Source organism: Coturnix japonica, chromosome 3 (genome assembly GCF_001577835.2).
Source record: "Coturnix japonica isolate 7356 chromosome 3, Coturnix japonica 2.1, whole genome shotgun sequence".
NCBI lineage: Eukaryota > Metazoa > Chordata > Aves > Galliformes > Phasianidae > Coturnix > Coturnix japonica.
The window spans coordinates 61,908,502-61,921,532 of NC_029518.1; the positions used below are offsets into that span (position 1 = coordinate 61,908,502).

The following is a 13,031-nucleotide window of genomic DNA, read 5'->3' on the forward strand; positions in this document are numbered from 1 at the left end:
CCAGACTAAAACAAGGCATACCTTGTCTTATATTTACAAAAACAATACAATTAATTGTGCAGCACTTAATTGTGTGGGAAAGGTATTGGTATAGCTGACATCAGGCTGAAGGAGATTATTATTTTGTTACAGGTGACAGTATGGTCTAAGACATGAAACATTCAGGAAGATTCTACATGTTACTGTATCACAAGTCTCCCTTCACCCTGCACTCCTTACATCTGCACACACTGTAAACTGTGACTGAAAATAAACCTGATGTTTTAAAGTCTGTAGATTTGATTTTACAACTCCATGGCTTTTTCCAGCTTAAGAAAGACAGAAACTACAGCAATAACAGCTTCTCAGCTGTTTAGTATGTCTTCCAGTGTACTAATATCATAGCAAGGAAACTTATCTCAAACTGCTTTTGTTCTGAATAAGCTTCCATGAAGGAATAGATGGCATTACTTGTATAGAGAGGTACACTGCAGAAAATAAAACAAAGAAATTAACTGCAGATTATAGAAAGTTATGATGAAGGCAGGAAAGGATTAATCAGCATCTTTCCCCCAAGAAGCCTGAAATTCATCCTTCTGATGACAGATGTAACCAGAGATCTGCAAGATCTGTATGTGTAAAGGTACTTCATCTCCTGCTATGAGAGTCTGTTAGAATGAGGATGGGGTAGTTGTTTGTTTGCTTTTAAAATCAGTTATCTATATGCCATTTTCTTGATTTCATTTGTATTTACTCATTGGCAAATGGACTCTCAATAACTTTGTTCCATTACAGCTTGTCTGGTTGTTTCCATTACCAAAGCCTATGTTCCAGAGAGAAACCAAGCTCCCTGGTAACCATGCAATTTTCACATGAAAATTCAGGTTAGTTCTTTAGTAGCCAGATACCTCACATGCCCTCTGGGGATGGAAAAAAGCAGCTCCACAGATGAAAGACAAATAACTTCAATCTGGTGTTTTTAATATCAGTAAGAAGTGGCTCTCAGTAAGATATACATGTTTACTTAATGATTTGCTTTGCCTTAATTACACAGTAACAGGCTTTCATTATTCCATCCTGTATTACTGCATATTGTCATCTTAAACTGTTTTGAACATTAAACTATCCCAACAGCTTTCTTGCTTTCACTGACCAGCAAATCTCATACTAGGAATAAGAAGCAGATTCCTGATGCTGAAGGACACCATTGTCATATTTCTTCACTTCTTCTAGCTGAATCATTGGGAACTGTACTTGTTTTTCAAACCATTTGGCTACTGTGAGCAGCTGCTTCTCTTGGAATGAGCGCCCAATGAACTGAAGCCCAATTGGCAAACCTCTTCCTGAAAGAGCTGTAGGAACATTTACGGCTGGCAGTCCTGAAACAAAAGAAGTTATGCACACATTGGCTTACTATTAAACAAATCCAGTTAGAGTCATTTTTGTAACAATTCTGAGAGAACCAGAGCAGCTCAGCAGCATTTTAAAATCTAGCCCTACACTGTAAAGCATTTTACAAATGCACTGTACTTATGCGTAAAGTTGTTAACTTACAATAGCAAGTTTATGAGAAGGGTGAGGTATCTCATTTCTGTGTATGAGATTAAAAAGCTGAAGGGAATGAATGGTATAGGCAGGAGAAAACAGCTGAATTCCTATTCCTACTCACCAGCCATGTTTGCAGCCTGTGTTAGGATGTCATCTTGTGTGCTGCGGGTTCTGTTGTCTTCTTTGATGAATTCCACATACGGGACTGCATCGCTCAGAGTGGTAGGAGTGAGTAAAATATCAATACCACTCCCAAAAACCTTCACAAAGTCATTGGCAATGAGACGCCTGACTTTCTGCGCCTTGACAAAGTAATCCTCATAATTCCTAGAAAGAAATATGGGTGTGAGAGTGAAATGCTGAAAATTGAAGAACAATTTCTTGGTTACTATAGAAAAGATAAGCTCCATATTCCTCCTGATTAAGAAGCTGACATGTATTTGAGTTTCTCATATACCACAAGCTTAGTAACCAAACACTGTGTTTATGCTCTCAGAGCCATGAAGATGTGAGAGAAAAAAAGACATAAAATTCTGTTGAAGAAAGGTGAATGGAAAAACAAAACCCTAGTTTAAAATAGCTGAACATCAGAGTAATAATTGCTTTTATGGCCCTCCTGAAACTAAACTGTATATTGGATTTCACTGCAGAAAGGCACAGTAAAGTCTAGAAATAATATGAAGGCAAAGCAAGTTTACAAAATAGGCATTAAACTCTAGGATTCAATCCAGCTAGTCACTTAATGAATGTGAAAAACTCCTATGACCTATGCAGACATCCAAATGGACTTAAAACCAAGAATGTGGTTCTAGTACGCTTCTTACTAAACTATTATCTTTCCTCATTTTTTTTTTCCTCATACAAGTATTGGGTTCATGGCTTTCTAAACTGCCTTTATGCAGTTCTGAAGCAGAAACAAATTAGTTTTACATTTATTGTCCTTTTTAATTTCACTTGTGGAATTGGTAAACGTGTAACAGAATTCATAACTTCAGAGTTTAGTTTCTAAAGCATTCACCAACACTTAACAAAAAGAAGGAATAAAATACTGATAAATCAACCCTACTCGGTAAATTCTGATGCAATACCTATAAACAACCATCATTTCATAAACGATCACATGGCGATTTTATAGAAAGCAAGAGCAAAATACCCTGTAAAAGGCAATGTTTTGCAGGAAACACAGATGTTTGTACTTTGTCTCAAGAATCCTTGAAGAACCCTGGATTTTGTTCCTCAAAAATAACTTACTGTTGATAGAAACAGGACTGTCTTGTTCAGGCCTGATGGAACACAATCTTATGCTCCTTCACAAAAAAAGTGAGTTGCATGAAATTTAAAGCAGTCTTTAGAAAGGTGACCTGGACAGTTGCGACCAGAACGAGCACACTTGGCAGGAATATCGGCATTCCATAAAAGCTGCTTCTTATCTATTGACTGACAACATTCCTATCTCTGAGAGCAACTACAAGTCACTTCTGATGAATGCTGTTGCTGACAGAAGGAGCTTTGTCGTGCACTTGTTTTGAGACAAATTACAGGACCAGGTTTTTCTGTTAGTATCTAAACAATTTAAGTACGACTCCTGCTTTCTCTAGCATACTAGGATAGTAAATAAGGAGTAAAAATGGAGATGAAAAAAAAGTTGAATTGATCCATTCACCATGTTCTCAACACGAGTTGGATAAAAATCTACCCTCTATAAAAACATTAGTTCAGGCAGCTTTGCCTTCCCTCCCTTGCATACTAAAGCAGGGAGCTATAGTTAATTTAACTGCTGTATCATCTGCCTTGCTCTAGAAGGCCTCAGCAGAACACACCAGCAGTCTTTCTCTGGAGCTTAAATGAGATTAACAGCTACAGAACTTACAACACTGCAAGAAGGACACGATTTCAGTGTCATTCTAGAGGATACGTTTTCCTTCATTTTAACTATTAGGTGACAATAATGCTCCGTTGGGAAAAAAAACAAACACAAAAGGTGTTTCACTTAATTCAGAAGGCTCCCTGGTACTAGTAAGGGAAAACATTTTCATTCACTGCTAACTGTTCACTAGTTACCACACAGCTAAAGCAATAATAATGACAGAAGTAGCTACTAGCTTGAGGACATATTTTTTCATGTCTTGATGAACAATTCTTTGCTATTTGCTTAACGAATTATTAACTTAATAAATTTGAGTTTCAAGATGTGTTTCACTTACTGTTTCAACAAGAAGTAGTTTCCTGATAGAATTCTTCCTCTTACAACATCATTAAACCCTTCTCGTCGTGTTGCAGCATACATGCTTTCTGTGGACTTGTTCACGTCAGAACGATGTCCTGGAAAGAAAAAGCAATTTAGAAATAGTTTTTGTGATCCTTAGGATTCAATAATGTAACGGTACACATAATAGTACAACAGGCTGCAGTTTGCTGCAGACCAACATGTTGCTATTCTGGAAAAATTCACAAACCACATTCCTTCCATGTTCCAAAACAGAGAATATTTTAACCCCAAACACTCATGTATGAACAAGTAAAACACAATAAAATATTAGTTTATTTATTTCTTCAGCTTTTACATGCACAGGGTTTTTCTAATCGAATCCAAAAGAACACCACCAAACATTCAACTGTGAAATGCATACTATCAAAACTGGTAATTCTTAATGCCACTTAGCAAGGTTTCTGTTGTCTGAGAACAACAACGAAGTAATGTAAAAGGCCTTACCATATTCCAGTCCGTCAAACCTGGCCATATTTGATGCCACTTCTGCAGCGCAGAGCACATGATAGCAGACAATTGAGTAACAGGTGTGTGGTAAACTCACTTCAACTACTTTAGCACCTGCGTTCTTAAAGAGGTCAGCAGCCTTTGACCAAACAGCCAGAATTTCACTAGAAAGCCCTGGTACATGGTACTCCTTAGAGAAAAACAAGAACAAATGATGTTTACTCTTACTGGCAACCAACACATAAATACCATTTGCTAAAAATACTTTGAAACCAACTTTGAAATGTTTTTAAATACTTACTACAGCCTATCACACCTACTAAATATTTTACAAGCAAGCAGTACTAAATAAACTGGACTCCTTTATCTGAAGAATATTATGTTCACCTTCGTAAATTATAACCCATAAAAATCCGTAATGCAATTTCAGCAGTTCTCTTCTGGAGAAGTTGTCCACTCGTTCATCTAGTCATAGAGACCACACCGCATGGCTCTACAGTTCATGGGTTGAAGATGTTCAGATGTAAGCCTTAATACTAGGGGTATTTCACTGCAAGAAAGACATCGAGGCCCTGGAGCATGTCCATAGAAGGGCAAAAAAGCTGGTGAGGGGTCTGGAGCACAGGCCATATGAGGAGCGGCTGAGAGAGCTGGGAATGTTCAGCCTGGAAAAGACGAGGCTCAGGGGAGACCTTAGCGCTCTCTATAACTTTCTGAAGGGAGGTTGTAGTGAGCTGGGGGTCAGCCTCTTCTCTCACATCATTAGTGACAGGGCCAGAGGGAATGGTTTCAAGCTGTGGCAGGGGAGATTCAGGCTGGACACTAGGAAATATTACTTCTCAGAAAGGGTGGTCAGGCACTAGAATGGACTGCCCAGGAAGGTGGTGGAGTCACCAACCTTGGGGTATTCAAGAAACGACTGGATGTTGTGTTGAGGGTCATGGTTTAGTGGGAGCTATTGGTAGTAGGAGGATGGTTGGACTGGATGATCTTTTAGGTCTTTTCCAACCTTGGTGATTCTATGATATCTAGCAGTGAATAACCTATGCTCACAGTACATCAGCAGCTACTGGCATGCCTCAGCCAAACAAGCAACCCACCAGATAACTGCAATCACAAGGCTGGGATAGAACTTAGACAATCAACACTCCTGTTTTAGGATATCTGCTTTAGTTCAGGCTCAAAACATCTGGGTCAAAATACCCTGTGATCTCTGAACAGCAACGACTCATACGTATTATCATAATATATGCATTAACCTGTTTGGGTTAATCTGTAGCAGCAGAAAACAACTACCCAAGGGCTATGAATAATTTATCAATACTGCTATTTTAGATTTACCAAAATGTAAACAGTATGGAGAAAATTAATTTTCTACACATACTTTTTTCTTATTTTTGCATTTCACAGATTCTGAATAATTAATTGCCAGCGGGCAGCTCTCCTTACAAAATTCAATCTTCTGGTTTACTCGTTCTATCACAGGTTCAAGTGCTGAGAATCAAACCAACAGACGTTACACACTGTCTCTTTGAAGACAGAACCTTTACAAAATTATAATAGGTAATTAAAAAATAGGCTGCAGCTCCAAATGTCACGCTTAAATTACAAGCGTACTTACAAGAATGACCAAATTATATGCATTAGAAGCCAAATTACTTGATAAAACCATTAGCGGCTATCACAAAATTTTCTTTCCATCCCTATTAGAGCTCAGTGAGTCACAGCTCCTTGTGCCATTCAATTGCCTTTAGAATTATGCTTTATCACAGTGCCATTTACACAAGGATTTCAAAACACTGCACAAACCAGTATTAAGCTCACTGTTTGAGAAGTCACTAAAAGTAGCTCACATGCAGTTGTGGAGGTATCTGATGAAAAAGCCACAGAGAAGCAAGAACTGAAGCCCCCCATTTTCCCTGGAACTTCCTGGCAGCATTTCCCACAATGATGACAAAGCAATTTAGACAAAGTGTTGCAGATGCTCCCTCTGAATCACCTACGTGGGCAACAGAGCACACACTGCTCTTTTCTGGGAGCTGCTCTTACCATCTTCACTGTTTCAAATGATGAGAGATTGAGTGGTGACAGACCAAACACAAATACTTTATTTGGAAGGAGTTCTATTTGCCATCCCTGTTCACAGCTGCTGATGGGATTTAAATGTTACCTTAGGAATTCCTACACAGAGCTTGCTGACATCAGTCAAACTTGGCAGTGCAAATGGCTGAAAGGTGTCTTGAACTGTGGTAGAGTCTTTAGGGTCATGTCCAGCAAGTGTACCTGAAACATGACATGACACATTGAAGAACAGGAAAACCTATATTGGGTAGATGAAATTCAGCTTGCTTTGAGCAAAGATATATGTAGTAGTAATACCTAGCACAACTGCTGCATCATCCACACATCTGGTTAGGATTCCTGGCACATCCATGGAGTTCACTAGAGGAATGAGACCATGGCGAGAGATCAGTCCATATGTTGGCTTTAAACCTACTACACCACAGTGAGCAGCAGGGTTTCTGGTAGATCCTCCTGTGTCTGATCCTAAAGCTCTATGGTTTCAAAAGGATTGCCATTAGTAAAATGATTGAGAGTATCTCCAAACAATAAATATTTATGGCTTTATGATGCTTGGATTTAAATGTCTGAGTTCTTCCTGACTAAAAGTCTGGTTATGACAATCTAAATGTTAGTCTACGCCCTACATCTGCTATTTTTCAGCTGTTTTCAGCATTTTTCTTAGGGCCTCTGAATTAGCCACAAGGAGAGACTGGTTCTCCCTACAAATCAGAGGTAGACAAATAGAAACCGGGCATTCAGAATAGGGCCCTAAATACCTACTTCCTGCTTCTCAGTTGGTCTGTTCCAATTCTGTGGTCTGTGAAAGATGTCTTGTGCTTATTTTATGATTTTTCAGATATTCATGATTATTTCTTCACTAATGAATGATGATATGAAGTATCACGCTCCAGCATACAAAGCAGCAGTGACACAGTATGCTTTTTGCCCCAAATAACAAGGCATGCTTTTCAAAGTCCAGGTAAGAGGTTCTTCCTGTTTCCAAGCCTACAAAGTACAGTAGAACTTCCAGTTTAGTGTAGTTTCAATGCAATTCTTCTTTAAGTTGAATTCTTTTACTGCTTCTTCACAAGTGAAACCTGGTTCTAAACTGAAATTGTCACTGTAAAAATTTCAGCGGAATTTAAAGTTGCATTGAAATTAAGGTTCTTTTGTTTTTAGTGACTTTAAACTCAAAGACCACTTAAAACAGAAGTACTATAATCAGACTAAAAAAATATAACCTTAAGTATTATACATAAAAATGTGTGTTTTTTTTTAAAGCAGTAATCACTGGGAGCAAAAATAGTTTAACAAGCAGACACATACAGTACAAGGGTAAACAAAGACATAATAACTAAAGATTACTTAAATCATCTCCCAGTTAAGAACACAACTGAAAATATGTTCTGAAATGTAGCTCTCAAAACTGCATAAAATGAAAAGTGTGAATTTTTAAGGAACAGATTTCTTTTAACAGATGGGTGAGGAAGAGATAAAAACAATCAGTCAGTTTAATAGTGTGTTGCAATTCCATGCAGATAATTGTGGTAAAAAAAATACGATCTTTTTTGAATAAACTAAAACTCTCCTTCACATATCTTTATAAACTGGCTTCCTGTTTTCAAATTGGGTATTTGAAAGCTTGTGGACGTCAAATCTCACTTATATTATCACGCGCTCAGCTATAAAAACAAAGGCCAGAAGGAAAGATTTCTATACTGTTATAAGTTGACAGGTATTGTGTCATACTGAATTAAGTTTTCAGTGTGTACGTCTTTAACATAAAGAGGTAGAAGATATGTCTCAAACTCCATTGTTTTTAAGAGTATGTGGGAATAACAATAATGCTGTCATTCCTTTACTGCCATTATCACTTTTTACCTCATGCAGTGCAAAGCAGTTACATCACTACACTGAACAACATTCTAAATGAATAAGCCTAAATCCGCCTACAAGAAATCATGCTGGCTTCAAGGACAGGTTGAATGGGGACCTGGGCAACCTGATCTAGTAATTGTAGAAGTTTGGTGGCCCTGCCAGGCAGAGGGGTTGGAACTTCATGATCCTTGAGGTCCCTCCTAACCCAGGTCATTCTATGATTCTATGATTCATGCTATGCCACAAAAAACCAATGATGTTGAAATGAATTCTCACATGCCAGAGCAAACAACGCTCCCATCTCAGAGAAGATCAACAGCTTTTCTACAATTTAAACTACATTATTAGAAAATTATTAAGTCAAAACCTTGCAGCATATTTCAAGGCATTTAATTAGAAACAATTCTAAAAAGCTTCTTACGCAAAGCACGTGAAAGCCGATACAGCAGCTGCACTGCCTCCAGAGCTCCCTCCTGCTATTACCCAGTTAGAGTTTTCAGGCTCAGAATCAGATCTGGATGCAACTTTTTCCTTGTACTGTCTTGAATAACTCCAGGGATTTCTGACTGGTCCAAATACCCCATCTGTACTCCCAGACCTATAACAGAATGAAGACAGACAGAAGTGACAGACAACACGTTGCATTCTCCAAGTTTTTCTTTATCCAGTTCCTCATTCATTTTCAACACAAAAAGTCTGACCTATGTACAGTCTAGTACAGACAGACAACATGCACAAGTTGAGATCTTCAAAGGAATATTCATCCTTCACTACCACAGAACCTCAGCATCTGTTAGTGGGTGGTAACCCTGTTGGTGGCCAGGGGTTGGAAGCAGGTGGGCTTTAACGTTCTTTCCAACATGAGCCATTCTGTGATTCTAATGCCACTGGAAAGGATGCAAACAAAAATATGAAACAGATTTAACGTACCTAAAGGTAAAACTATCTGCTACAAAACAAAAGTACTCTGGCTTCCTGAGCCTGCATTTGGAAAACGCACACAAAGATGACCACAGCCTTGTGGGACACTGGAGGAGGGGGGGAAAGCCCCACAATTAGTGGCAACAAGTGCTCCAATGTAAATAACCCACTATTTCTTGCTCTATAGCTCTCCCCTGAGGTCATAGTTCGATGCTTCAGAGTGTTAGACTGGCTTGTTGGAATCTGGTTTCAGACTGTGGTAATCTAGATGCAGGCTGCCACCAGAAGCAGGGAGGGGCTTTCCATCTTCCTTGCAACTGCTACCTCAGGTTCTCCAGCTCCATAGTGTTGGTGTTATTAGCCAAATCAGCTGAGCTGGCAGTTGAAAATGAACCTAATTGAGACACTGCTTTTCAGCTGGATCAGCTTTCTCATCAAGCTGATGGTGCAGCCATGTTGGTGATGGCATGAGACTGTGAAAATACACAGTACAGAAATGAGAGGCCAGGGGTGAAAAAACTCTTCTTAGCAGAATCCTGTGCTCAAGCGAGCTTAAATTATTTCTAACCCTGCATAATGGGGAGGTCGGGGTTGGTTGTTTTTTCTTCTCCTGTGCTTTTTCCCTGCTCTCCCTCTGAGGCACATCTCTGACATGGAAATGACTTTATCCACAATGATCCAATCAAAGTATTTCAACCCACCTAAGCCAAAGGCATGGGTTTGGTTAAAATAAAAACAAAGCCAAAACGCAACACTTAATGTTTCTCATTGGTAGGTGAAGCCCTGGACATTGATAGAACTGTTAAGACTGGAAAAGACCTCTAAGATCATCTAGTCCAACTGCCAACCCATTACCACCATGGCCACTAAAGCACATCTTTTCAGTACCCAGTAGATCTGGTGACACAGGCTTCTGTTTCTGATTAGGGCTGTCCCAGGCTACTGGATGCTGCCTTCAATGATTTGTCAGAGGACAAATTTGTGACAGTGATTTCCAATTTCTCCTAGCTGAATTCATTAATATTAGGCAACAGTACCACAGGCAAGTCAAAGCGTTGCTCTCGATTATCCTGTTCACAGCAAATCAGAGTACTCATACATGTTAGTCCTGTGGTTGGGAGAGAGTAACTGTCATCAAGGTCATAACAATAATTAGTTAAGGGTAGAAACCACTGGTAAGAGGAAAAAAAAGGCAACAAATAGCTGGTGCAGTAACCAGATCTACTTGCTACTGGATATGGAAGTCTGCTCGTCCTCTGCTTTCTGCAAAGGTTATACTAGTCCTTCCCCTCAAACACAGCCATAGTTGAAGTCTATGTTCATAAAAAACTGACATGTAGATCATTTACCCAGCAGTAAAAACGTTCATGCAATATCTGAGAAATTCAAGCAACTCTAAATTCTCTTTGCAGATCAGCGTGCGTTATTTTCTAACTTGATAGAAAGAAGAGTTTAAGGATTATGGACAGATCGGAACAGATGGTGTGGAATCTGTTTAATGTGGAATCACATGTTAAAAATCATAAACATCACTCACCCCATTGCAAATTCATCTAGGTTTGTTTTTCCTAAAAGCACAGCGCCCTGATCCAGTAATTTCTGAACCACTGTAGCATTGTAAGGGGGAACATAACCTGAAAGCAAGCAAAACAGTTAAGGGAGTGGTTGATGAGATACAGTTGATTTCTAGAAGTAGCTCCTCTTCCAAGCACCTCAAATATGTCACTATTGGTGCATAAAAGTCACCGCTGCACAAGTGCCCAAATTTTGCTCCAATACACAATATGGGTAATTCTCAACATTTAGCAAAAGTAAACTAAATACTGTTTTGTCTGTAATGGTATGTTTTTTCCCTTCACAATTTACAGTTCAGTAACCCTGGATTGTCCATTTCCAGAACGTGAAGTTAAACCTTTACACAAACAAGTTACCACAACAGCAGCAAATTATGGCATTTGGGCAATTTGCAGAAGCGGTCTAAAATGAGAAGAAATGAGGAACAGCTCTTTACAGACAAGTGCTAAGCTATCTCAAATCATTCCCATTACCAGGAGATGTGGGAGCATATAATCAGTCACAAGCTGAAACACAAGTTGGCTAACCTGTAAGCAACTCTATGCACCTTCAGCCATTTTGACTGCATATAAACTATGAGTTCTGTGCCACTTCCATGAGATACTGGGTTGCAACCAACTTCTGTGAATAATAACAGTGACTTCTCCACCCCCCGCTTTCAACTGCACAATGGATGCTCAACCCTAATGGAAACATTAGAGTGTCTGAAAAATTTCCTTTCAGTGGTAATAGAAACAAGCTTCAAACATGTTCACGAATTAAAGTCATACAAGCCTGTTCTACAAAGTGGGAATATAGGGAATTGTTAACAGTTACTCTTCCTACAGCCATACGAAAGCACCACGTAAGGCAATAGATGCAAACAGAACACAAAAGACTGTGTTTCGCTGGACACAACAGCAAACACTAGTGACTGCTCTCCTCTGTAAAACCAAGTACTGTATTAGTAATGGCAGCGTAGCTACATGAATAAAATGAGAAAATACACTTGCATTAGAAAAAGATACACCCTTATACAATTACAATTGTACAGTTATAAAGCTGATGGATAAACGGAGGTCATATAATAAGAAGAAGATAAATGACAAATGCCCACCACTGTTGAGGCACATTGTAAAACTCCACACAGGAGTGATCTCCAGAAAGAGATGGTACCTTAGTGGTGGTCAGCCCTTAAATGAGATCTAGGAGAGGTGGACCCAGGCTCTACCCCTTCAGGTAGCACAGCTGAATTACCTTCACCTGTGCTCCCACAGCTGACTCGTTGCTTGGCTCAGATGGTTAATCAGAGGTTCAGGCTGTGACCAACAGTTTCCCATACCACCTGTAATACTAGATGATCTTGACAGAGGAAATCAGATAAACACAGCTCCTCAAATCAGCTCAGCTCATTTTTGAAAATGTTTGGATCTATGGAAAATTTCACTCCGCTAAACCTCTCAGGAGAAGAGCCTGACTTGCGGAAGGCTTTGCTCACTCTTCAGCCAGAGCTCCAATTTCACTTTAAAAGCTCTACAGCACCTTTCATACGGTACCTTTTAGCATGTTTGATGCGCATGTTGTCTCAATGCCAGCTGTATTGAAGTTGTCCTTCACTGCAATGGGAATTCCATCCAGCTCACCCAGTGGCTGACCTGCATTAGGAATTATCACAGTCTGGTGTGGGTTGGAAGGGACCTTAGAGATCATCGAGTCCAACCCCCGGGATTCGAGCCTCTGTGTAGCAGAGCGGCACTTCTACCACTTGTGCCACAGGGGGGATTCGAATTATTGCAAAGACCACAGGGATTACATCAGTGTGCTATGTAAGTCAATTTTACCCTGGTGCTGCCTGCACCCACTGCATCCCAAGAGCCAGGAGTGCCCACCCGGCACACACAGCAGATGCAATGTACAATAAAAGCGCCCTTCCACCACGATTGCCACCCTTACAAACAGCCTGACGTACCTCTTCGGTATCTTTCCTCCGCCTCCTCGGCCTGCTTTAATGCAGTTTCTTCCGCTACCGTAATGTAAGCATTGAGAACCTGCGTGCTCCTGATGAGAGCGAGGCACCTCTGGCAGAGCTCTGTGGGGGTGACCCGTCCTTCCTTCAGCGCCAATGAGATCTGAAAGGGGAACGCCGACTGTCAGAGCTGCTACCAGACCCCAACCCAGCGCCGGGACACGGCAGGGCCGACGAGCCGCGGTCACCTTGAGGCAGCCCCGCAGCACACAGCCCGCCCCGAGCCCGCTAACCTGGCGCAGAGAAGCTCGCAGCATGGCGGCCCGCTCCGCTCCACCACACACCGCTACGACCCCTCTCCCGTCCCGTCCAGCTGCCGCACTGAGCCCCTGAGTGCCGCCATCT

General features: G+C 40.4%; 1 protein-coding gene across 2 annotated transcripts; it reads right to left on the minus strand.

The window, feature by feature from the left end:
* Nucleotides 1–939: 939 nt before the first annotated feature.
* Nucleotides 940–13,031, minus strand: QRSL1 (glutaminyl-tRNA amidotransferase subunit QRSL1). 2 transcript variants are annotated; one of them, XM_015858654.1, is made up of 11 exons: nt 12,920–13,031; nt 12,630–12,789; nt 12,217–12,315; nt 10,644–10,740; nt 8,607–8,783; nt 6,623–6,798; nt 6,414–6,526; nt 4,241–4,433; nt 3,732–3,849; nt 1,649–1,854; nt 940–1,358 (listed from the first exon to the last, which is right to left on the minus strand). In XM_015858654.1, the coding sequence occupies exons 1-11, from the start codon at nt 12,941–12,943 to the stop codon at nt 1,147–1,149; spliced, it is 1,575 nt and encodes a 524-aa protein (XP_015714140.1). In that variant the 5' UTR covers nt 12,944–13,031; the 3' UTR covers nt 940–1,146. The 2 variants fall into 2 exon arrangements, with proteins under 2 accessions (XP_015714140.1, XP_015714141.1); XM_015858655.1 differs by lacking the exon at nt 12,217–12,315.

What these genes read in the sequence shown, in the direction of transcription:
- QRSL1 (XM_015858654.1), bottom strand. Translation starts at nt 12,943, where the DNA reads ATGCTGCGAGCTTCTCTGCGCCAG. An exon ending in TCGGCTTTCACGTGCTTTGC is followed by an intron (nt 6,799 to 8,606) that starts GTAAGAAGCTTT and finishes TTGAAACCATAG; the next exon opens with AGCTTTAGGATCAGACACAG. An exon ending in GTTTGACGGACTGGAATATG is followed by an intron (nt 3,850 to 4,240) that starts GTAAGGCCTTTT and finishes TTTTCTTTCCAG; the next exon opens with GACATCGTTCTGACGTGAAC.